The sequence below is a fragment of the Pelecanus crispus genome, chromosome 1 (genome assembly GCF_030463565.1).
Source record: "Pelecanus crispus isolate bPelCri1 chromosome 1, bPelCri1.pri, whole genome shotgun sequence".
Lineage (NCBI taxonomy): Eukaryota > Metazoa > Chordata > Aves > Pelecaniformes > Pelecanidae > Pelecanus > Pelecanus crispus.
Window position 1 is genome coordinate 34812 of NC_134643.1, and position 25780 is coordinate 60591.

A 25780-nucleotide genomic window follows, 5' to 3' on the forward strand; every position below is an offset into this window, starting at 1 on the left:
TTAAGCAATATCTCTTAATTTCGGCTACGGCGTATTACTCACCACTCCGGGGAATCGCTCGGGGGAGTCCCTGGATAAACAGTTCCGGTGCGCGCCGGAGTTCCCGCTGCAATCCCCGGTCGTGGGTGCGAGCCGCAGAAGTCGAAAACTCAGGGTCCCATCTGGGTTGCCAAAACCGTTACCTGGAAATAAAGCTCCCAAAACCAAAAATGGTTTTGAAAGGAGATATTGCTTTATTCTGCGCAGGGTGCAAGGTGGAAGAATTCCACAAATCAAGCACACCAAGTTTGGATTCTATGCCCTTACTTATACATTGAATATACAATCTACACTCCTTTCTAATACATAATCATTAACCTGTCTTTGTGCGCTCATCTTCATTGGTTAACAGTTTTCTCGCATAGTCTTTAAAGCTATAGTGTCTTTTTAATTCACCGCGCTTGCGCAGGAGGAGTATGTTGGGGGGTACTTGCTTCAGTCCTTAATTGGGTCGGTGGTCATGATCTCTCCCCTGCCCGAATTACCTCTTAGCCAGTTTCTCCTATTTTGTGCATGCCCATTTGTTCTGCCTTCCCCTTATCTTTATCTTTGAAGGTCAGCAACCAGCTGCTTAGCCATCCTCCCTTCCTCCTTCAGTGTAGCAAAATATGCATTACTTCACTACTACTGTGGTGGTACATCCCCCCCCTCTATTCTGTTCTGTTTTTCCTCCTCACTTCGGCCGCTTTACAATCTCAGGAACTCCAGGCCGCAGCTTTTGTGTAGCAAGTTGGTCAGTTAATTGTACCAGAAACTCCTACATGGCTGAAGCAGAGAGCGTCCCTGTCCCTATCAAGATCTTCATATTATGGCTAACGAGGGGAACGAGAACAGCTACCCCAGACAACCTTGAAACAGAGTGGTATCGTCGCTGCTGGAATTCCAACAACAAGCCAACCCGAATTGTGGCTCGGATGGAAATTTACTGGTGATTAAAGTCAATCATCTCACAATCCTATAAACAGTAGTCCTAAGCGAGGCCCTTTGAGGTGTCCTGGACTGCCGCGGGCTGCACCAGCATCTCCCTCCGATCAAAACGTCTCTCAGAGTCAGCGAAAACTAGCAGACTCCGAAAGTCTGCTGCAAGCAGAACGCCATTGCTGAAGGTCAACAACGGAGCCTGGGTTGCTGAAATCCTTCACTCCTCGAGGCTCTACTCTCGCCCATTGAGAAATGCCAAGGCATTAGACATGAGTATTCCACTAAACTCGAGGAGAATTTTGAACAGGTATACCATTTTCATATATACATTCATATTTGTGAGTGTGCATGCGTGAATCAATTTAAGTAGTCTGTAGATGTATGATTTAATTTTAAAGGGAGTTGTATACTGCTGCATTATTCTTATAGCATTACTGTCATAAACCATTGACCAAGTCTGAGACTGAGTGGGCCCAGCCGCACCTAGACCTCCTCTCTGAGAAGGAGTTTAGAAAGCAAGGGGGTCTATTTTGAACCTCGTGACTCAACGGGAGGGTTTCTGTATCCCCTACATACGATTTCTCCCCCCCCCCCCCTCTTGTGCAACCCAATTTCCTTTATACACTTTCCCTATGTACTAGATATACATATATATATATTATCCTTATTCCTATAAACCGTTGACCAAGTCTGAGACTAAGATTAGACCTAGCCACACCTAGACTCCTCTCTGAGAAGGAGAATAGAAAGCAAGGGGGTCTATTCTGAACCTCGTGACTCAACGGGAGGGTCCTCCTTATTCCCTATATATGCAATCCCTTTATGAATCATTCTAACTCAGTGTGATTTAATTTTCTTTTATGCGCTTCCATGTAGTAATAGAGTGAACATTGCCATCTTCGAATCTGTAACTAAGTCACTGTTTTCATCAATTTTGTCTAATCACTTTATGAATCATTGATGATTGAGTGCTATTAAAAATCTTATAATCAAATTCTGCTATTTGCTACAAGTAAATTCTAACTGTTACTAAATCAAACCAGATTTTTTGGGGTGCCGTAGAGACTAAACAAGTCTCTGGGAGGCAATGAGCTCAAAAGGGAATTGAACAAAGCACAGATGTCCTCAGGGCACTGGGGACTGAACAGAGGTGCACCGAATGGGTGAGAGGACAGAAAGACCAACTGAGGTAACAGATGCAGACTCAGGAAGGGTTCTGAGGGGAAAAGAGGACTGCAAAGTGAGCTGAGCTCCTGAGGTAGAACGGGGCTCTGAGGCATAGTGGGTGTCTCGCGAGAGCTCAGCAAGGGGAGCGCACGAGTTCTGAGGGGGCCTGAGAGACTAAAGAAGCCTCAGAGATAACAATGAGGAACTCCAAAGGGGATTTCAACAATGTACAGGTATGGTCAGGGGGCCGGGGGCTGAATGAAACTTTAAAAGTAACAGTGATTAAAGAAATAAGGAAAAAAATTAAAAAGTAGTGATGGTGAACTAAAACAAAGATGTAGAAACAAAATTTTATAAGCAAAGGGATTAAGAACAGAGAGGAAAAAAGTTACAATGAGGGTCACCAAACTAAATAAATGAAGACATTGAAACAAAATTTAAAAAGTGATGAAGTAGAGGACAGGGAGGATAAAACCATGGAACTGGATAAATGGAGACACAGAGAAAATTTAGAAAGCAATGGGGTACTGGCCATACGGGTAAGAAGTTATCTCTCAGGAGAGGGAGACTGATGGACAGCCACAGGCAAAGGACATTGGAAGAGCGACGGGTGCAGAGCAGAGGGAGTAACCGAAAAGAGAGACAAGTCGCTGGGTAGAGGGAGACCTAGAAATACAATTTTCACAAGCAACAGGGACAACGGCAGTGCGGGAAGAATGAAATAACAGAGGGTGGGGAGCCAGAAAGAGAGAGGCACAGAAAGGAAACGTAGGAGGTGACTGTGTACAGGGCAGTGCTAGCAGAAGAGCAAAAAGCTTTGGGGAGCTGGGCAGCCTGAAAGGGAAATGGAAGCAGGCGGAGATCTGAAGAAGCACAGCAGGATGGGCGCGGACACACGGAAGGGGACGTGTGACTCACCGCAGCTCCTGGTGCCATCGGAAGACCTTCGCTGCCCCAAGGCTTCTCTCTCTGTCTCTGTACCTTCCTCCTCCGCAGTGCCAGCTGTCGGACCCTCGCCTGCTCAGGAGCGGGCGGCGGGTGCCTCGATGCTCCTCTCCCAGCGAGGCTTCCCGGATGCACGGCGGCTCACATGTGCGGCCAACTGAGGCACTGGGCTCCCGGTGCCGTGTGCTGGTGGTGCGCTCTGTCTGGGATGGCCGGGAGGGATCCTTCCTCGCTGTGGGGACCGGCCATTCCTTGCTGGAGGCAGCAGCCTGTGGAAGTTCCTTTGTCTCACTCCTCAGCCAGCTCCAGCAGGCAGGCATGTTCAGGCAGCCCCCTCCCCAGCTAGAGCCCCTTGGTGCAGCAGGGCAATCTTCATCCTCAACAGTTGCACCTGGGGCTGCCCAGACCTGCAGCCTTTTTAAAGCCTTGTCCCAGCCCCATCCTGACCTCACGAGTCCCACCTGGGCTGCCCCAGCCCACAGCTGGAGCCCACTGGGAACAGAGAGCCATCACCCCAGCCCCACATCAACATCACTCCCTCCCCTGGTAGTGTAGGTTAATGGTTGGACTGGATGATCTTAAAGGTCTTTTCCAACCTAAATGATTCTATGATTCTATTCTATGATTCTATAACTGCATCTTAGCTGGGAACTGTTCCAGCATCATGACAATGCTGGCAATGACAGCTAAGCAAGAACCAGTTTTCTGTAATGTCTATTAAAAAAAAAAATTAAACTCTGCTTACAAATATTCAGGATTTTTATTGAGAAAGTACTGTGTACATGCCCTTCTCCTTTATGTACATCAAGAAGATTCTGTACAGTGTGTATAGCAGCTTGCTGCAACACTGCTGGCAGCTACAACTTCTTGGTGATTTCTTTAATACATCAGCTGCACTTACAGAAATTCTTTACTTTCCTAAGAACTAAAAATAGGGTTTTTTCTGTATGTCAAATGATAATAAAAATGCAGTTTTATGTATAACTGGCCCACAAAACTGCACGAGACTAGAGGACTTGTAACAGGTACAGGACAGGTTCAACAGAGTCTTGAAAAAAACCCTCTGCCTTCCTCAGTCCAAAGGGACAGCAAAGTTCAACAGCATACACTCACAATAATCCTCTGGAGAATGGAGCAATGTTTGCCAATACCCAGGTTGTGATTCCTCTCAGAAGCTCCAAGACTGCAGATGTGTATATGCCAGTGGGACCTGGACTATGAGCCTGCCTGGCAAAATGTTGGCACCCACTCTAAACATGATCACTCACTCTCTCAAGCTCCAGTGACAATACTGATTAAACGTCCCTTGACTTAGATGAAAGCCTAGACACTTTGTTCAGTGTACATATGTACATCACTGTCATGGTTTAGCCCCAGCCAGTAACTAAGCACCACGCAGCCGCTCGCTCACTCCCCCTGCCCTGGTGGGATGGGGGGAGAATCGGAAGAGTAAGAGTGACAAAACTCCTGCGTTGAGATAAGAACAGTTTAATATTTGAAATAAAATAAAGTAAAATAGTAGTAGTAATAATAACAATATAATAATAATAGTAATAACAATATACAAAACAAGTGATGCACAATGCAATTGCTCACCACCCGCCGACCAATACCCAGACAGTTCCCGAGCAGCGATTGCTGCTCCCCAGCCAGCTCCCTGCAGCTTATATACTGAGCATGACATCATATGGTATGGAATAGCCCTTTGGTCACTTTGGGTCAACTATTCTGGCTGTGCCCCCTCCCAGTTTCTTGTGCACCTGGCAGAGCATGAGAAGCTGTAGTCTTTGACTAGTGTAAGCACTACTTAGCAACAACTAAACCATCAGTGTGTTATCATCATTATTCTCATACTAAATCCAAAACCCAGCACTATGCCAGCTACTGGGCAGAAAATTAACTCTATCCCCGCCGAAACCAGGACAGAAGCTTAAATATAAGCAAGATTAAGTCCATTCTGAACTCTTCTTGTTACAGATCTGCAAGTTCTTCCTCCTGCACAAGAAAAACATGCCCAGCTATGGCACAGGCACTCTGCTGAACTTTTCCTGCATTGTTCTTACGTTCTGGCTCTCTCTCCGGATTCAGAGGAGCTTCTGACTGTGACCTTACCTAATGTTAGTGAACAAGACACAGTTTGCTCAGTTTCTATCTATGCTACATCACTCTTCCCATTGTGTACAAAGACACAGAGTGATTTGTGGCAGCACTGATCTAGAGTATCAACTTCACTCCAGTATCCACATGAGCAGCAGAATTCGCAAGTCACCTTGCTGAATTGTTTGGTTTGCTTCTTAGGTTTTCTTCCCAAGAATAGAAAGAAAGAACAATAAAGGATGTGTGAAGCAACAATATTAGGATCATCTTCACATACTTCATTTATTCAGTTGTATGAGAGGAGAGTAGTAGGACAACGAGTGTAAAAAACATTCGATCTGTCAGGTAATTCTTCTGCTTTGGGAAACTGAGTAGCATATTTTCTCTGGCTACAGAAGCTGCTCCTAAACTGTTGAATTATTTGGTAAAGAGTTCTTTGATCACAGAAAGCTGCAAACAGCAGCATTACTGACAGTGCAGCTGGGAACAGATTTGTCACTATCAGCCTTAAAGACTGATTTTTTTCTTTCAGCTCTTGAGATCTTACAAATCAAGCTACTTCCGTAGAGACTACCAAATCCAAGCACATCTGGTACAGACAAACATGCTGGTGTTTATGATCTAATACCATGACAAGAACAGCAGAAGTTACATTCTTTTGATAGTTCTCTACATTGATAACAGTTTGAAGCTCTTTTGTATGCATCAGAAATTCTCCACACTCCATCATCCAGTTCTACTAGTGCTCTTCACAAACTTAGTGTTACTTTTAGTCCATTGCAAAGTGACAATCTGGGACACAGAATAAGGAGGAAATTTGTGCCCTGAAACTCGGCCTTTAAATTTTAGTCAACTCAAATACTGCTACCCAGATCCAGTTTTTCTGAACCTGCCCTGCATGTATGTGGCCGAGCTTCAATATTTGTACAGGAACATGCACTCAGATACACAAATATAGCAGTGTCTTTCTGTTCCTACTTCCATACGTGTGTTTATGGAAATTTTGTTTGTTTTAAAAAATGCTGTCTCTCCTTTCTGGTGTGTGTGCACACTTCTGTCTATTGGCACGGCATTTTCTCCCAGCTTGATTTATATGCTATGCCGACGGTTGTTGATCATGGCCACAATGTGTGACAGGTCCAAACTTTTCATCATAACCTCCATGAACTCCTCGTCTTTCCTTGCTCCCTCCACAAATTCATCCAGAGAAAGTTCACCTGTGTCAGACACAGACAGAAGGCATCAGAATCACACCGATCCACATTTGAACAGGAAAAGGAGTACAGTAATGTAAGTTTAGAGACCACTTAGTATACATGCATTGTTCTAAAGCACCAAGAGGCCTTAGAGAGTCTTTTTAAGCTTAAGTGAAACTTCCCTGATATCCAGGCAACTCCATCTTCCTTCCCCACCCCCCACGCACACAAGGGAAAGGGTACATAAGAAAGAATGGAGGAAGTGCGTAGCTAAGGAGTGGGATCATAGCTTCCTATAAATAAGGCTGGATTATCTGCCTCCTTTTTGGCCTAACCTGTCATAGTCCTAACCTGCCCCATACTTGCTGGTTTTCATGTTTAAAAGAAGTGACAGAAGGAAGCTGTGACAGGCAGAAATAGGTTCTCTGTCCTAGGCCAAAAAGCCCTTGTGCACGGAAGCAGCTCGGCAGAGTTCTTCTGGAATAACAAAAAAACATGTCAGAAGGTAATGAGCCCATGAGGTAGCAAGGAAAGAAATACCTCTCAGGGACATACAGCGACTACAGTGGCATTGACCAAATTTTGACTGACTGGTCCATAGTGCTTCATGTGCTTGTTGTACTGCCTGTAGCAGACCCAGTGAAGAAACTCTGAACTTCAGCATTAAAGTCCAGTTCTTCCTTTCCCTGCTGCTGAAATATTTAGGAGCAGCAGGGGGCATCTGTTAATATTTCCCGCTTCTAACTCTGACATAAGCTACACAGCAACATACAAAAAGGCAAAACTAAACGCCACTCCAAAATCCAACTACCAAACTCATGTGGACAGAACATGGCTGAGACTTAGTACAGGGAACAAATCCCATCATACTGATTATGTATGATGCAAGGAGAAAAATGCCTCAGCAAAATTAATGGAGAACGCATTGCTGGATGAGAATTCATATAACAAGCAAATATAAAATGAAAAGGCATAAAGTTCAATCAAGAAGGGAAGACATGGATGTCTCTTTGTAGCACAGAGACCATCTGAGTTGGATGAGAAAGACAGGAATCTTACCATCTCCATTCACATCAATTTTATTGAAGACTCGGTTGGTGAACTCTTCTGCACTAGTTTCATGGTCACCACCATTAATAGCTCGAATAGCCTAAAAGAAAAGAGGAAGAATAGGAAGCTGCCTAATGGCTCCCAAAATGATAGACAGATTCCATTGCAGCCTGTCAGCGTAGATTCAGAACAAGACAGTCCTGCCTGGTATCTTCCCCATACAAATGAACCAGCATCATAGGAAAACACAGAAGAAATCATCAGGCCTTATCATTGGCACTGAAGGGTGCAAAGGGAACATGGTTCTGGAGCACGGAATGAGCAGTGATGAAACCCAGAAGATCATCCTAAACCCGCTTAGGTAGAGGTTAAGCACCACAGAAATGGCAGAATCAGGATCCACCTAATTGATCCACATTCTATTACCCTATGGTCCACCAAGCCCAATAAACACTGTAAAACACCCTCTGCATTTGACATTATGAAATTTCTTTTTTATATGCTGTGGTCATTTATTCCTATTCTTGCTTTCCCTGTTTCCATTTATATACTGCTTCCTGTGTGTCCTGCTTCTCCCTAAAGCTCACTGAAAATTCATTTTCAGCTTCAGAAAGTTCAAGCATTATTCACTACTGTTTACTAAAATTCATCTTATTCATAACCATATAGTGCAGGGTCCTCTTTTCCTTCCATGCCTAATTGTTTCCTTTGTTTAAGGCTGTCCATGAAATATGTGATTCCAGAGCCTTCATACTGATTCTAAGACTATTCATTTTGTAGTATTTACCTTCTGATATTTGGTAAGTTTCTTCATTCTTTTTCAAATGCCATTTTACTAAAACTCAGCAACTTCCTAAGGCTGCCAAAAAAGACACTGAACTACACCCACAAAATTCAAAGGGCAGTAAATCAGTTGCCACCAATGATTGCCCACGGGACTTGTTTCTCAAGAGGTCTGTGTTAAACAATTACTACCTGTTGCTTCACTGTGATGTCTGAGTATTTCTATTGCAAGTTATTAGTAGGAGGCTGTATATTATTACAGTTATTGATTTGGTTTGGTCTCTTCAATGCCCAGCAGTAAAATTCATATCCAGATGAGAATGCATTACTAACATCTTATCAGTGGGTTTATTTGTGAACAGCTCAGATTTCAAATCTTTATCAAATCCATTTCCTGACCTTTCTTATTCAGAACTGTAAATTATTTAGGGCCATTGAATCTTTTCTGCATCTTTCCAGTTTCCCACTCTCTACAGAATAATCTGAATTTCCAGCATAATTCATTCTGAGATATTCATAAGGTCATGTATACACCTGTAATTTCCAACACCTTCCACAACAGCTATTTGCATACAATTTTTTCCATTGACAGTCATTCTTCTTCAAACTATTTGCCAGAGTCAGAAATGTTTTATTACATTGACATTTAGGAGCTGGTTCTAAAAAGCAAACTGGGAGTAACTCTCCAACTACTATTTGCATGGGGAAAAGGACATATGAAGGACACATTACAGAGACCGCAACTGACAATCACAGAGTCTGAAGTCTTGGAAAGTACAATTTAGGTCCTAGGCAGCTAAAACAATTTTATGGAGTTAGCTATGCTGTAACATATGCTGTGGTGGTAAAGAAGAGTCTGTCAAGTCTGCTTACTGGACTATGAGATTGTGGGGAATTCCGCTAAAAGAAAGGATGCTGTTAAAGAAGGTCTCATCCATGATCATCCTATGGGGAATAACAAAAGTCTTACTTGTGTGGTGGAATTTGTCTTTGAGGAAAGAGGAAAGAACACAGACCCCCTGGAGACTCACCTTAATGATGTTGAGCAGTTCATGTCGATCAATGCAGCCATTGCCATCTACATCATAGAGCTTGAAATACCACCGCAATTTCTGCTCCATCTTCCCACGGAGAACGAGGCTGAGGGCAGCCACATATTCCATGAAGTCAATATATCCATCCTGTTGGAAAACGAAAACCAAACTGTGACGGGAACAAACCGAGGGAGTTGTGGCTCTGGAGCTGTTTTACCTTATTGCTCTTCAGATTCACAGCTAAAAGAGAAAGAAAAACAAATGGCACAGTGACTTGGACTGAGGAAAAAGCTTTAGTACACACACACACACACAGACACACACATGTGCACGCACTATTTCTCTGGCCACCTTTAAGATCTCCTAAATACCTGGATTCCTAAAGTTATGATATATTACATGTCTAGGCTGCTCTGTGCTCGCCACCTGCAGAGATGGAACCTGTCACTCCTCATGGCCAGGGTGAACGAACCCCTCTCTGTCCACCAGAGTTGACTGCCTGTGGCCTGCTGGGAGGGAAAATTGATCCAGAGCCCTGGCCGCAAGAAAAGTGGAAGGTAATTCTACCTTAGGTTTTCTGTACCAGTCTGCTTTGTCTTTGTGGGAAACTACTGCTATTTCAGTAAGCCATAGATGTCTTCTCCATTCTCTGAAAAAAAAAAGTGACTGAAGATATTTTTTAAAATACATAGAACATGATTTGACAGCTGGAAAAATTGTTCTGTATTTAGGTTTTTAAACATTCTATTTCTTGAATCTACAAAGAAACTCAAAAAGCTCTTGCTTCCTCTGCAAGAAAAATGCCAGACAGTAAAGGTTCATAATCCTTAGATTTAACACTGACTAAAATTTGAAGTTGTTAAAAAGAAACAACAAATGAAGAGTGTATCTCTGCCAAAGATTCTGAATAAATACTTCAACAAATTACAGAGCAAAAAAATTAAACTTTCATTTATTGAAGTATTTAAACAAAGTCAGATACCTTTCTGGAATGGATGTAAATAAAAATATGTAAAAGGCGAATGTAGGTGGACTAGCAGAGCACTGCTGTTTTACAGCAAGGATCACAACATTTTACAATATTCGTTCAGGATCATTGTAGTACTCCCCTTATGTGAGTTTTTCATAACTTCATTGAGCAAAGTCACAGAAAACAAAGGTAACCAGCTCTAAAGGAGGGCGTGATTGCAATTTATAAAATAACTCTATTGAAAATTTATCCTCTTTGTCCTCAGCAGAGTTCTCAGAATCTGAAGGTCCAGAGGGAAGATGATTCCATCCACCATCAATGTCTGCATTACTACAGGGTGGCTCTTCCTCTGGGTCCTCTTGTTCGTTGCCCTTGTTTATAAAAGGAGCTTAGATTAAGTGGCTAACTATTAACAGGCTAAGATTAACTCATGTAGGTCCATCTCCACTAGTTGCCACACTCTTACTTCATTCCCCTTGAGACCACTATCACTTTATTTAGAAGATACCTTTTTATCTTTGTATTACCAAATTTGAATTTGAGAGTCGTCTTAAAAAATTGTTCACTGCGTAACATGGGGCCCACAGGAGAACTCTGGAATGAGTAATATCTTTGAACAAATTTTAAAGTCCTTAAACATCCCCAGAAATGACAGAGGTAAAGGGATAGACTTGTGCAAGAACTGTAAACGTGTTGGTTTAGTTTATAAAACTGCATCTCATCACTATCATCATCCTGGGCACAGAGAACTTCAGGATGACAAAGGATATACTTTGAGATTTGCAGTCATTTCTAGTTATTACATCCACCACAAGACCTCAGCTACCCTAACGGAGCCTGGCTGCTCCTCTCTTACCTTTAAGAATTTTGTAATATTCCTTAGCATTCCTTAGCTCCTTATGCCTTCTCACATGTTGTCCAAACCAATGTCCTTTGCTTAGTCCCTAGGCTTTCCTTCTTCAAAACTGACCCTGTGATTTCCCACCTGTTTCACATGTCTCTGTGACTAGTTCCTCCTTGACTCACAAACGTTTGCTCCAGCCATTTGAGAACCTTGGAGCAGAGAGCAAAGCTGAATTTTCCCAGGCTGCCATAAAACCATATTTCTCTGTCATTGAGATTACAGGCCTACAAGCATAGGCTTAAGTATATATGGATAAAAAACAGGCAAAAGTGAGGGGCATTGCATGCTTAAAGGAATTATGGGGGCCACTGTTTCTTACCTTAGAGACAGCCAGTGGTTGCCTGTCACAGTGAGCAATACTACCTAGCCCCCAGCTACAGCTATATGCTATACCTCCTAGCACTGAGGAGAGCCACATAGATTGTCTGTCCATGCAGCATTAATTTCAGCTGCCCGATACCTGGAAATTAGTTCTTCTGTGAATGTTATAATGGTTTCTATTGTGTTTGATTCCTGTAGTCTCTACTATTTAATACATTTTTGAATAATAAGAATAAGAACATACAAGAATAATAATGAAATCTCCTTTCATTAGTATTTTGCTAGTCAGACAAGGTCATGTCAATTAATACACAAATAAAGAATTCTCAAAATTCAAAGATGAACTTGCACAAGGTAGTTAGATAATAAGGTGTCATTACCTATGGTTATGCAATCCATGTCATGATCTATGCACATTAATTTGCTCCTTGCATTTACCTACTTTATATTAGTGTCCCTCAGCAGCTTTCCACACAAATGTTTGCAAGAGAAAACCAAGGACTCTAAAAGTGCACGAGTTGGTTTGCTTTTAAGCAGTACGAGGCAGTTAATTTGCTTGCTAGAGAACTCACCTTGTTCATATCAAATGTGCGGAACATCTGTTCAATGTACTCATTGGCCTCTGGATCCAGCCCTCGAAGCCCAAAGAACTGTTTAAATTCATGCTCCGTCAGCTGTCCAGAAGGACATTCCGTCATGAACTTTTTGTACCAGTGGTGGATCTCAACAGCCTGCAGATCATCCACTGTGGAGCTGCTATTGTTCCCCATGCATATATGTGGTCAGCAGAATGATGCTACAGGAATGATCCTCTTCCTCCTGTTGCTCTCACAGCACTACCCGTCTGCTCCAGTCCACGTTCGACATTAATGTCAGTTAAGTGAGGGATCTAACTTTCCACAAGCCAATTATAAATGTTAATCTGCTTAGAGGCTGATTTACAAACCTGAAAATTTCAATGATGCAAACAGTCATCTTGGAATGGAAAGGAGGTGCAAGATAATCTAGCAAATCACTGCTATTTCAGGAGCCAAATCAGAAAGGGTGAGAAGGTTAATCAGACACTGGCATCAGGAGCTATACTGGTTTGGTACACTACCCTATTTTTAACCTTGATATAATTATATATGAAGATAAGAGGAAAAAGCTACAGGATGTAGGATTTGAGGTGAATTAAAGATCTGCTTCTCTAACTGGATCTGGGAGTCTGTTTTCTCAAATAGAAATGTTGGATAACTTAGTGTATGGGACCAGAAAGTGTTACAGAAGTAGCACATCATAAATGTTAGGCTATGTGGGAAAAAGCTCATCTCCACACACACAAAGGGGCACAGAGGAACAACGGCAGGTGAGGGAACCCAAATAATCCCCTGACCTGGCTAATCCCAGAACCACCACAGAAGTGCAATCGACCCATGAAAGACTCATCTGCACAAACAGGAAGGAGCAAAAAGAGACAAATGCAGGCTGGGGAACCCAAACAACCCAATAAGAGAAATGAAGCCCCTGTCCCAGCTCCTTCTAAGGCTATCAAAGGGGAGCCATCAGCCCCATGAGCCTGGAGGTGACACCCACCACAATGAGTCAATGGGAGAAGTTGTCAAAGTGCCTTACAGACTGAGTGAGGTTACTGCCTAGGGGTATGGAGAACATTGTGGGGTGCAGGGGAAGAGCATTTGGGGATTGCACAAGACTTACAATGGGATATTTAGGGGAGGAGCCAAAGGTGGGGAAAGGAATGGGTCTAGGTGTTTTGGGGATGAACAAGCATGGGAAAACGGAGGGAAAGGGGATACAAGGGGCTGGCTGCATGTAAAATGGTTGCTAGTCAGTATGAGTGTCTAGCCATGCCCAGTTCCTGATTGGCACAGTCTTTCCTGTCTTCTAACATTTGTAACTCTTTTTCTGGCCATGCAGCTCTGTTCTCTGTATATGTGTGTGCACGGGGATTTGAGTGCCCACATCCGGAGTGGGGACCGTGGGTCACAGCAGCCTGCATGTATTTGGTGCCAGCAACTGGAATCAGTGAGGATCTAAGTGCCAGCAGCTGGTGTCAGACAATGGATCACGGGGTCCCGCATGTCTTGGGTGCTAGCAACTGAAGCGAGTGAGAGTATGTACGTCAGTATATGATCACTAGTGAATATCAAGCCAGACTAGCCAGCAAAGAGGTTAAGTGGTTTGGGAATCAAGTGGGTGTATGTCTCTGTTAGTGAGACAACTGGAGGAGTTCGCTATCGGAAGGACCAGGGGTCCAGCCCAACTGCTGGAGAGACTGTACACTGTGGGGTTGAGGGAGACCCACTTGCCTGTGTGTGTTTCTTTGTGCAGGAGACAGACAGCTGGAGAAAGCAAGGATCCTGTGAGTCTCATCACAGTTACCGGAGGGACCCACAGTGTACGTGTCTGTGTGTATGTTGGTGTGTGCAAGGGGATCTGTACCAGCAACTGTAGTGGGGCTGTGGGCCTTGGGGGTCTGGCACATCCAGGTGCCAGCAGCTGGGGAGACTGGGCATCCAGAGCCAGCTACTGGGTAGACTGAGTGTCTAAGCCCAGCTACTGGAGCGATCTGCATTGTGCATATGTGTGTATTTCCCACTGATGGATCTTCATCCTGATAAGCCAGAGAGGTGGACAGGATGCAGCCATTGGTGCTGTTTGTGTTTGTGTGAGTGCTGGGTGCTTCTGTCTGTGTTGCTGGCTGGGTGCATATGTATGTATGAGTTGTATACATGTGTTTGTGTGTGTGCCTACTAAGAATACATGCCCAGCTTTGCAACTCATTGGACCTGGCGGCATGGAACTGTAGCAGCCTCACCTCTATCAGGCAACCAGATGTGGCAACTCATAACAATAGCACAGACAAATCAGAGGCAATCACTATCTTTTCTTAGCAATGGTTATCATTCCAACGTTTTATCCTCACAAACCTGTAGCTGTTAAAACACAGTGATAGCATACTTTAAAAAAAAAAACCTTCCAAACCCATAAACATCTAATAATAAAACAAAGAGAAGTAATTTTAGATCCTGAAACAATGAACAGTGCTGAGCAGCCCATGTGCTTATCTTTTGTGGCCAGCATCATATAACAATGTAAGTAGTACCACCTCAAATTCACTTTCTCAAGAGCATACTAAATCAATGCAACAAGACTATGCATCACAAATGTTTCAGCTACTTATACTGAAGCTGCAGATAAGCATTATTAAGACCATTAAAAAATCGTTTGTGTTACTGAAATGTAGTGAGATACTGGTGTAACTGAGCCTTCAAAATTATCACCAGTAATCCATTTAAGAAGGACAGTATCTAAAGGAGATGGAGGATTTCTATCTGTTAGATACCATTACTAAACATTCTTAAACTAAGAACTCAGTGATACATTCAAAATCTTGTTTATGAACAAAGAGGAAGTATACCTTATGTATAGAATCATAGCTCATAGATCATAGAATGGTTTGGGTTGGAAGAGACCTTTAAGATCATCTGGTTCCACCCTCCTGCCCCTCACCATGGGCAGGGATACCTTCCACTAGATCAGGTTGTTCAAAGCCCCATCCAACCTGGCCTTGAACACTTCCAGGGATGGGGCATCCACAACTCCTCTGGGCAACGTGTTCCAGTGCCTCACCACTCTCACAGTAAAGAATTTCTTCCTAATATCTAATCTAAATCTACCCTCTTTCAATTTAAAACTGTTACCCTTCATCCTATCACTACACTCCCTAAAAAGAAGTCCCTCCCCATCTTTTCTGTAGGCCCCCTTGAAATACTGGAAGGCTGCTATAAGGTGACCCCAGAGCCTTCTCTTCTCTAGGCTAAACAACCCCAGCTCTCTCAGCCTGTCCTCACAGGGGAGGTGCTCCAGCCCCATGTTCATCTTCATGGCCCTCCTCTGGAGCTGCTTGAGCAGGTCCATGTCTTTCTTATGCTGGGGCCCCCAGAGCTGAACACAGTACTCCACGTGGGGTCTCACCAGAGTGGAGAAGAGGGCGATAATCACCTCCCTCGCCCTGCTGGCCACACTTCTTTTGACGCAGCCCAGGATACGGTTGGCTTTCTGGGCTGTGAGTGCACATTGTGGGCTCATAGTCAGTTTTTCATCCACCAATACCCCCAAGTCCTTCTCTGCAGGGCTGCTCTCAATCGACTCATCGCCGAGCCTGTATCTATGTTTGGGATTGCCCCAACCCAGGTGTAGAATCTTGCACTTGGCCTTGCTGAACTTCATGACGTTCGCACAGGCCCACCTCTCTAGCCTGTCAAGGTCCTTCTGGATGGCATCCCTTCCCTCTAGAGTATCAGTCACATCACTTTACATGTATATGTAAAGCCAAGAATTTATTGTTAGTATAATAGAAATTTTAACAGTCTAGTTCAAGAGTCATAATTAGTCTTGATCTAATTACAGAAAAGCAAAGGAAAATAATGTAGGTCGAGTACTTATATACAGGAAAAAGGTTGCACTAATAGCAGTAATACAATTAAAATTGCAACACACACACTTAGTTTCTATGACTTTTCTGCTGTTACACTCACCTGACTGCTGCTCCTCTAGATATTAAGATCTGTGTTTCTCTCTGATGTTTGTAGTGGTACGGTGTCATGACAAATTGTCAGCATCTGGAGTCCTTCACCGGGAGGAATGCGATGTTCTTGTTAATGGTTTCCTCATTCTCTCCTTTTTGTTTTTTTCTCCTTTCTTCTCTTTCCTTCTACTTAGGTTCATCTATATATGTTTGCTAACATAAATTTACACCTTTCTCTTTCTTTTTTGTCCTCGTTTCGGCTGGGATAGAGTTAATTTTCTTCTTAGTAGCTGCTATAGTGCTTTGGTTTGGATTTAGTATGAGAATAATGTTGATAACATGCTGATGTTGTAGTTGTTGCTAGGTAATGCTTACACTAGTCAAGGACTTTTTCAGCTTCCCATACTCTGCCAGGTGCACAAGAAGCTGGGAGGGGGCACAGCCAAGGCAGCTGACCCAAACTGGCCAAAGGGCTATTCCATACCATATGACATCATGCTCAGTATATAAACTGGGGGGAGTTGGCGGGGAGGCAGAAAACCGCTGCTCAGGCACTGGCTGGGCATTGGTTGGCAGGTGGTAAGCAATTGCATTGTGCATCACTTATTTTGTATATTATTATTATTATTATTATTATTTTTCCCGTCCTTTTATGTCCTATTAAGCTGTCTTTATCTCAACCCATGAATTTTACTTCTTTTTTTTTCCCCCTGATTCTGTCCCCCATCCCACTGGGAAGGGGCGGGAGTGAGTGAATGGGTTTGTGGTGTTTAGCTGCCTACCGGGTTAAGCCACAACATTTGTACATTTACCTTTGAATTTACTCTATATGGTGCTCTGTACATATCTTAGATCTGTTTACTTTGTTACCCCTAAAACCAGTTTTGTCCAGCTCTGGGTCTGCATTTTTTTAACTAATCATCAGTTAGTTGTTTATAGCCATGGGGTCTCCAGCACAAAGCCTGTACCCCATCTCTTATCATCCCATGTCTGTTTTCCTCTATGTTAAATCCTGCATCTCCAGTTCTAAGACCTCAGCTGTTTTACCAGGCCTGTATTTCTCTACACTACATCATTGTGTTAAGAGTTGTAAATATCTCATTCTTCCTAGAATAACTACTTGCTAATACTACCTATATAAACCCTTGGTTGTACCACACAAGGATAAGTAAGTAAAATAAATTAGCCATAGAAACATGATAATTAGAGAAATTGCTCTCACAGCTAAACCAAGTGAAACAAAGCTGCAGGCAGGTTATGGAAAATTCAGAGCAGGCCTGGCAAGCCTTAGTCCCGAGGCATTGCAAACTCAGTACAGAGCCTACGGCAATACCCTATGACAGGACTACATGCTCACATCAGAAGCAGGAATACGAGTGCATTCAAATGTATATGCTAACAGATGATGAAGACAGATGAGAGGTGAGGGAGACTGCACTGCTGGGACTTCATGAAGTTCCAAAAAGCCAAGTGCAAGGCCCTACACCTGGATTGGGGCAATCCCCAGTATCAATACAGACTAGGAGAGGTGAATGGATTGAGAGGAGGCCTGAGGAGAGTGACTTGGGGATATTGGTAAATGAAAAATTGGACAGGAGCTGGCAATGTGGGGTTGCAGCCCAGAAAGCCAATCATATCCTGGGCTGCATCAAAAGAAGCGTGGCCAGCAGGTCGAGGGAGGTGATTCTGCCCCTCTACTCCGCTCTGGTGACACCCCACCTGGAGTACTGTGTCCAGCTCTGGGGCCCTCAGCACAAGAAGGACACGGACCTGTTGGAGCGGGTCCAGAGGAGGGCCACCAAAATGATCTGAGGGCTGGAGCACCTCTCCTATGAGGCCAGGCTGAGGGAGTTGGGGTTGTTCAGCCTGGAGAAGAGGAGGCTGCAGGGAGACCTTATTGCAGCCTTTCAGTACCTAAAGGGGGCCTACAGGAAGGATGGGGACAATCTTTTTAGCAAGGCCTGTTGTGACAGGACAAGGAGTAATGGTTTTAAACTAAAGAAGAATAGATTTAGACTAGACATGAGGAAGAAATTTTTTACAATGAGGGTGGTGAAGCACTGGCACAGGTTGCCCAAAGAGGCAGTGGAGGCCCCATCCCTAGAACCATTGAAGGTCAGGTTGGACGGGGGTCTGAGTAACCTGATCTGGTTGAAGATGTCCATGCTCACTGCAGGGAGGTTGGGCTAGATGATCTCTAAAGGTCCCTTCCAACCCAAAGCATTCTATGATATCCTGGGCCACATCAAAAGAAGGGTGGCCAGCAGGCTGAGGGGGACGATTCTTGCCCTCTGCTCTGCTCTGCTGAGACCCTACCTGGAGTACGGTGTCCAGTTCTGGGACCCCCAGTATGAGAAAGACATGGACCTGTTAGAATTGGGTCCAGAGGAAGACACAGAAACAGCCAGAGGGCTGGAACATGTCTCCTGTGAAGAGAGGCTGGGGTTATTCAGCCTGGAGAAGGCTCCAGAAGACCTTATTGCAGCCTTTCAATATATAAAGGGAGTCTGTAAGAAAGATGGAGAAGGACTTTTTACCAAGTGCTGTAGTGACAGGACAAGGGGCAACAGTTTTAAACTGAAAGAGGGGAGGTTTAGATTAGACATCTCTGTAAGTGTTCAAGGTCAGGTTGGACTGGGCTTTGAGCAACCTGATCTAGTGAAAGATGTCCCTGCCATGGCAGGGAGGTTGGACTCGATGGTCCTTAAAGGTCCCTTCCTGCCCAAACCACTCGGTGACTCTGCAGCACTTACGGCGCTCCCCGACAATGCCACAGGCCCGCCCACGCGCACCGCCAAGACACGCGGTCCCAGCCACGGTCTCGCCACACCTCTATATATGCTTCAGAAAGCCTTGGCTGATTGGTTGCTTCCTTGTTATTGGGCGGGTCCCCAAGCCCTACTTGGGATTGGTGATTTTGTGCCATGTGTCAGGATAACCGTGGCGCCGAGGCGGCTGCTTCGCCGCAATTAGCTGATGATCACATCTATCCTCGTATCTCCATAGCTGACTGGCTGTTCTCCTGCGGGGAGGCGGGGCCCTCTGAAGGCGGAAGCTGCCGTGGCGTGTTCCGGTGCTGAGGTGGCTGGGGGCGGGACTGGCTTTACACTGCGGAGCTGTGGCAGGGGTCGCCAGGTGCGGGCTGTCGGCAGGTCAGTGCCTCTCCTCTCCTCACCTCTCGCTCTTTTCCTTCCGCTGTGGTGCGGTCTGCGGGGTCGCTGCTATCGCTCGGCTCTCGGTGGTGGTCCTGGACCCGGCTCCTTCCGCTGTGCAGCGCTGGGACACCGCTGCCGGTCCCGCTGGGAGTGGCCCTGCCGGATCGCAGGGCCCAAGGAACCGGGGCGCGTTCGCAGTCTGTTGGCATCCAGGGCCGTGAGGAACAGCGGGGCGGGCTGGGCCGGCGGCCGTTCTCTCTCCCCCGGGCTCCGTGGTCCGGCCCGGCCCCACCATGCCGCTGCCTGCGCTGCGACCGTGCTGCCTTTCGCCGGCTGTCTGACCGCCATGCCCAGATGTAACCGGCAGCGGAGCCCGTCCTGGGAAGGTTTCTGCTGTGAGGCCCGCCGGAGGCATTGCGGTCAGCTTCGCTCTCGTCGGTAAATCTGCGGGACCGGTGGGCAGCCGTGCGTTCCTGTAGCTGCGTCGGTGCTGGTTTCCCCTTCCCATGGTGGAAGGTTGTTGCTAGCTCCTGAGGCCTGGGATCGCAGGTGACAGCAGTGGTCAAGATCTGTTGCTCTCCTTCGATCCTTCTCCTTTTCAGAGCCCCTCTGCACAGTGTGAGAGGTTTCGTCTGGGGCTTGTGTACAGCAGCAGTACCTTCCATGCCTGTTTGCCTTCAAGAGAAGGGAAATGCAAAGAATTAGACTTAATTTATGTATAACAAACTTAGAATAAATTGGGGAAAAGCACTGTCAAGTCTTTCTTCCCTATGGCTGATGCCTAGACATACAAATGCATGGATTCATGCGCTGCTTGTGACTTGTATTCAGACTGTCCTATGACTAGTAATGGACTTAGGCTGTTTGGGTCAGTAAAGGAAGTATATTTCAGAGTAAAGGAGCCTTTTCTAGAATACCACTGGTAGTCCCAGTGTTCAAAGTAAAGTCTCACGAGCAAAAGTTCATTAGTCATTGGAATGCTGAGCGAAACATTATTTTCAACTACAGCCAGAATACAAACTATACTGGCTTACATCATGAACACAGTGCAGGTCTTTTGTGTTCTGCTATTAATTACAAAAATGGAAATCCACACCAAAGTCAGTATGACCCTGGAAGAGCAATAGTCTCTCTCTGAGAGCTGTACTGTTTACTTTATTTGGGTGAGGCAGTGGAACACAGAATAACCTCTGTCCTTTTGTGTTTGTCTACTTCTGTTTAAGAGGAAATGGCCAGCATTGTATAATGCTTTCCTGCTATAAGCTCAAAAGTAAATACAAAGCACAAGCACCAGCGTATTCCTGCCACAAGTCCTTGAGGCTGATGCATAAGACAGCTACCACCTTGTGTGTGGACTGTTGGCTTTGGGACAGTATTTAAAGCCATGTTATGCTTGTTCCTGGTTTTATTCTGGGGGAAGGCTCAAAGATGACTGAGCCAGGCTCTTTACAGTGGTGTCCAGTGACAGGATGAGAGGCAAGACACACAAACTGAAACATAGGAGGTTCCCTCTGAACATCAGGAAATGCTTTTTTTTTTTTTTTGCTGTGTGGGTTACTGAGTGCTGGCACAGGTTGCCCAGGGAGGTTGTGGGGCCTCTGTCCTTGGAGATACTCAAAAGCTGTCTGGACACAGTCCTGGGCAACTGGCTCTGGGTGGCCCTGTTAGAGCAGGTAGGTTGGACCAGGTGACCTCTGGAGGTTTCTTCTAACCTCACCCATTCTGTGATAAGATCCTCCCTGAGCCTTCTCTTTGTTGTCCTTCACTGAATTTGCTCCAACAAGTTCCCACCTCTCTTGTTCTGGGAGCCCAGAACTGGACACAGGACTCCAGGTGTGGCCTCACAAGTGCTGAGTAGACAGGAAGGATCACCTTCCTCCTGGCAATGCTCCTAATGCAGCCCAGGATGCTGTTGGCCTGTGCCGTGAAGGTGCATTGATGGCTTATGGTCAGCTTGTTGTCCACCATGATCCCCAGGTCCTTCTCTGCAGAGCTGCATTCCAGCTGGTCTGCCTCCAGCATGTGCTGGTGCATGGGGTTATACTTCCCCAGGTGCAGGAGTTTGCATTTCCCTTTGTTGAACTTCATGAGGTTCCTGTTGGCCCATTTTCCCAGCCTGTCCAGGTCCCTCTGGATGGCAGCACACCCATTTATTGGGTATCAGCCACTCCTTCCAGTTTTGTGTCAGCTGCAAAGTTGCTGAGTGATATCAGCCAGCCACCTCTGCACGTCTGCGTGCATCCTATAAGGCCCTGTGGACTTGCGTATGACCAGTTTGTGCTCTCTGGCCTGGTCCTCTTCCACATAAGGTAAGTATTCTTTGCTCCAGACTTTCCATCAGGTGTTGGTGGACTGGGATTCCCGAAGCCTGGTCTTGCCACTAAAAACTGAGGGAAAGATGACAGTGAGTACCTCAGCCTCTTCTGTGATCAGGGCCCCTGCCACATTTAGCAGTGGGGCCCATGTTTTCCCTGGGCTTCCTTTTGCTGTTTCTATAATTGGCAGAATCACTATTAATTCCCCTTCACATCCCTTGCCATATTCAGCTCACCTGAGAATGTAATTTAAAAGTGAGTTCAAAAGATGTGAATCTATGGGACTTGAGTTCAGGTTATTAAACACAGGCCTGTGCAAATGGGTGCAGACAGGCCTCAGTTCCTCTGTTTGCGTTTTGAGGAGGCCAACAGTGAGCCAAGCCCAGCAAGGCATATTAGCTTGAGTTCAGTATCAGGTTAATGGAGCCAGCCTGGACAAAGGCCAGGGAATCTTTTCTCAACATAGTCCCTATAAACATGTTCAAAATTGTAATGCCTGTAGCATGCAGGTATGTGCTGAGCCCCATACATATTTCTCATTACAATGGATGTCTGCAGATGCCTCGATTCTACTTTTTTCCGTATTTCTAATACCGCTTCTAATAATTCATTTATTAGTTCTATCAGTTGTAAATCATGTTATCTTATATTACCTCATGTCACATCTCAACCACATATTGTGCATTTGTGACTTTAAGAAGCTGTGGCCTAATGCTCAATAGGAAGATCAGATCCATCCTCTTCAACTATTGGTGACAGTCAGAAAGAGGCATTTTTGCATTTGGATGACTTTTTTAAAATGTGCTTTTACCACTGCCAAGGCAGCAGGTTCTGTTCCTCATTGGAGCATTGTGTGCGGGTGGGGGTCGTTTACAAAACTGTAAATACTTTATTATTCCTATAATGAACCAGGGATTCCAGGTCTTTAAATGAATCTTCCATATTGCCAGCTTGGTGAACAGTTGATGTTGACAGAAGAAATTTCTCTAGCAGGAACTGTAAAACTATCTTATTCTGGAATTCCATGCCTCAGTCTCACCCAGGGCCAGCTGAGAAGTAAGCAAAGTACTAGTACTTTTTTCACTGGCTATTGTGTTGATACAGAATGTTTCTGACAGTATGCTTCTTGAGTAGTTTCATCCTCTAGACTGTCTTGAGGCCTGGCTTCTTGCCTCATGTCTTTTTGCTTCACTAACTGCTTCTCGAGCATTTTATTCTGTAGGTTGAAGAGACTAAGCTCATGCTATACAGCGTAAAAAACCAGGGTATGTCTCTGCAAGAACAGGAGAAATCCAGTTTCCCGAACAGGGAAGACCTTTCACTTTTTATGCTTATTGCAAATGACTGACTGTAATAATCCCAAAGTGTACTGTGTAGGATGAAGAATGGGCTTATTTCTTTACTGTTGGATAAATTATTTTCTTTTTTTTTTCCTTCCCCCCACCCCCCCTCTCCATCAAGAGTCTTGGTTCATGCAACTTGTCAGTACCCAAGAGATAAAAAAGAATGGTGTGAAGGACCTCCGTATGACTGCTCTGCCTTGGAAACCTCTGTACTACTGATTAAGCAGACCTATGAGCTACTTGGTGCATAAAAGAGGTTGGTGTTCACATGCCCTTTTCTGCTATTGATACTCTAATGTGCACTGTGACATTTTCTACTTCTGCAAAATCAGATGGTTAGAAGGTGTACTGCTACAGAAAAATTATGCACTACTGTTCTCTCCATTGTCAATATTTGCACACTTCAAGTGGCAATCTAAGAGCAAAGATTTGCTTACTAAGATAAAGGAGGTCAGGAATGAGTGGATCACTGTAGCCAGCTGTAGAAGCCTACTTCTAGCTAAACAGAGACATCTTTTCATATTAAAAGATTCCATTTGATGGAGATAATTATTGTAATGTAAACTTGATCTTATGGCTAATGCAAGTTTGCCTAGTTTCAGTTTGCACTGTTGGAGCTGCTTCTATCTTTGTACAAACTATTTTACCATTTGCAGGCATCGACTTACAGTTGGGACAGATCTATAGCTTTTCTATTAAGACGTATGTCAAGTGTCACATGTGACCTTTCTTCACAGATGTCGTGGTTTAGCCCCAGCCAGCAACTAAGCACCACGCAGCTGCTCGCTCACTCCCCCTACCCCGATGGGATGGGGGAGAGAATCGGAGGAGTAAGAGTGAGAAACACTCCTGGGTTGAGATAAGAACAGTTTAATAATTGAAATAAAGTAAAATAGTAATGCTAATAGTAACAGTATAATAATGATATACAAAGCAAGTGATGCACAATGCAATTGCTCACCACCCACCGACCAATACCCAGACAGTTCCCAAGCAGCGATCGCGGCTCCCCGGCCAACCCCCCCCAGTTTATATACTGAGCATGACGTCACATGGTATGGAATAGCCCTTTGGTCGGTTTGGATCAACTATTCTGGCTGTGCCCCCTCCCAGTTTCTTGTGTACCTGGCAGAGCATGGGAAGCTGAAAAGTCCTTGACTGGCATAAGCACTACTTAGCAACAACTAAAACATCAGCGTGTTATCAGCATTCTTCTCCTACTAAATCCAAAACCCAGCACTATGCCTGCTACTAGGAAGAAAATTAACTCTATCCCAGCCGAAACCAGGACAACAGAATACTAGAATGATTTAGGTCTGAGGGACCTTGGGAGTTTATTTGGTCAAACCCTCTGCTCTTATCAAGGCTAACTTCAAAGTCAGATCAGGTTGCTACGAGCCTATTCCAGTATTTTTTTTTATTTTCCCTGTGCATATTTTTTTTTTCTGATTGAAATTTCTTATGCTGCAGCTTGTGTCCACTGCCTCATGTCCATCTGCTGTGCACCTCGTAAGAAGTGTCTGGCCCTATCTTTAATAGGCAATTATAGGGAAGACAGCAATTATACTCCCCCTCCTTACCTGCTGTTCTCCAGGCTGAACAAGCCCAGCATTCTTAGCTTCTCTTTATGTCTTGTAATCCAACCCCCAATCGTCCTGCGGGTTTTCTGCTATACTTGCTTCAGATTGTCCCTGTCATTTTTGTGTATCAGGGAGCTTGACAGTGGACACTGTACTTCAAATGTAGTCTTACAAGTGCTGAATAGAAGGGAGTAATTTCTTCCCTCAGCCGGCTGGCTGCAGTCTTACTAATACAACTCAGTATATAGTTGACCTTCTCTGCTGTGAGAGCACACTGCTGACTCATGTTGAGCTTATCTACCAGCATCCGTAGGTTGTCTTCTGCAACACGGTTTGTCCTGGTTTCGGCTGGGATAGAGTCAATTTTCTTCCTAGTAGCAGGCATAGTGCTGTGTTTTGGATTTAGTAGGAGAAGAATGTTGATAACACGCTGATGGTTTTAGTTGTTGCTAAGTACTGCTTATGCTAGTCAAGGACTTTTCAGCTTCCCATTCTCTGCCAGGTGCACAAGAAGCTGGGAGGGGGCACAGCCAGAATAGTTGATTCAAGCTGCCCCAAGGGCTATTCCATACCACATGACGTCATGCTTAGTATAGAAACTGGGGGGGGGTTGGCCAGGGAGCAGTGATCACTGCTCAGGAACTGTCTGGGTATTGGTCGGTGGGTGGTGAGCAATTGCATTGTGCATCACTTGCTTTGTATATTGTTGTTATTATTATCATTATTATATTATTATCATTTTACCTTATTTCAATTATTGAACTGTTCTTATCTCAACCCAGGAGTGGGGTTTTTTTTCCACTCTTACTCCTCCGATTCTCTCCCCCATCCCATCGGGGTAGGGGGGAGCGAGTGAGCGGCTGCGTGGTGCTTAGTTGCTGGCTGGGGCTAAACCACAACACAGTTTTACAGCCAGTTGGTCCCCAGCCTGTACTACTGCATATGTTTGTTCCATTCCAGGTGTACGAGTCAGTGTTTGCCTTTTCTGAAATTCATGATGTTTCTATCCATCTATTTCTCCAGCCTGTTGAGATCCCTCTGGTTGGCAGCTCTATACTTTGGCTGATCAACTGCTCACTAGAGTTTGGTGAACTTATTGAGGTGGATTGTATCCCGTTGTCTGGGTTAATAATGGAGAACTTAATCAGCCACTCTCCCCAAAATGGCAAATTACGTATTGCTGGTTGGTCCTGCTGCATTTTTCTGGTTCTTGACCTCCACTTGCTGGATCAGTTTGGCTCCTGAATTTCAAGAAAAGGAAAGAAGGTATGCTAAACAGCAGCCAGGGAACATATGCCTTCTCCAGACTATTTCCCTATGTCAAGGTCCTGTCCTGTCATATCACATATGTGACATGCAGAGGTTTCATCATTTCTCTAATGTGACACACTTGCATCTACTTAGCAAATGTCAAGGCTGAGTTCACCAT

General features: G+C 44.8%; 2 protein-coding genes across 2 annotated transcripts in view; one reads left to right on the forward strand and one right to left on the reverse strand.

Annotated features, from left to right (window-relative positions):
- Positions 1 to 6258: 6258 nt before the first annotated feature.
- LOC104031401 (guanylyl cyclase-activating protein 1-like) lies at positions 6259 to 12197 on the reverse strand. The gene is made up of 4 exons (XM_009483393.2): positions 12000 to 12197; positions 9230 to 9379; positions 7425 to 7515; positions 6259 to 6386 (listed from the first exon to the last, which is right to left on the reverse strand). The coding sequence occupies exons 1-4, from the start codon at positions 12195 to 12197 to the stop codon at positions 6259 to 6261; spliced, it is 567 nt and encodes a 188-aa protein (XP_009481668.1).
- Positions 12198 to 22937: 10740 nt separating this feature from the next.
- The window catches only part of GOLGB1 (golgin B1), a 52297-nt gene continuing 49454 nt past the window's right edge, over positions 22938 to 25780 (forward strand). The window contains exon 1 of the mRNA XM_075706590.1: positions 22938 to 23027. The gene's annotated coding sequence lies outside the window, so the exon portion shown is untranslated. The remainder of the gene's footprint in view (positions 23028 to 25780) is intronic.

Coding starts and splice junctions, on each gene's coding strand:
- LOC104031401 (XM_009483393.2), bottom strand. CDS start 12,197: ATGGGGAACAATAGCAGCTCCACAGTGGATGATCTGCAGGCTGTTGAG. Junction 7,516..9,229: donor AACTGCTCAACATCATTAAG/GTGAGTCTCCAG, acceptor CTTTTCTTTTAG/GCTATTCGAGCTATTAATGG. Junction 6,387..7,424: donor AATTGATGTGAATGGAGATG/GTAAGATTCCTG, acceptor TGTCTGACACAG/GTGAACTTTCTCTGGATGAA.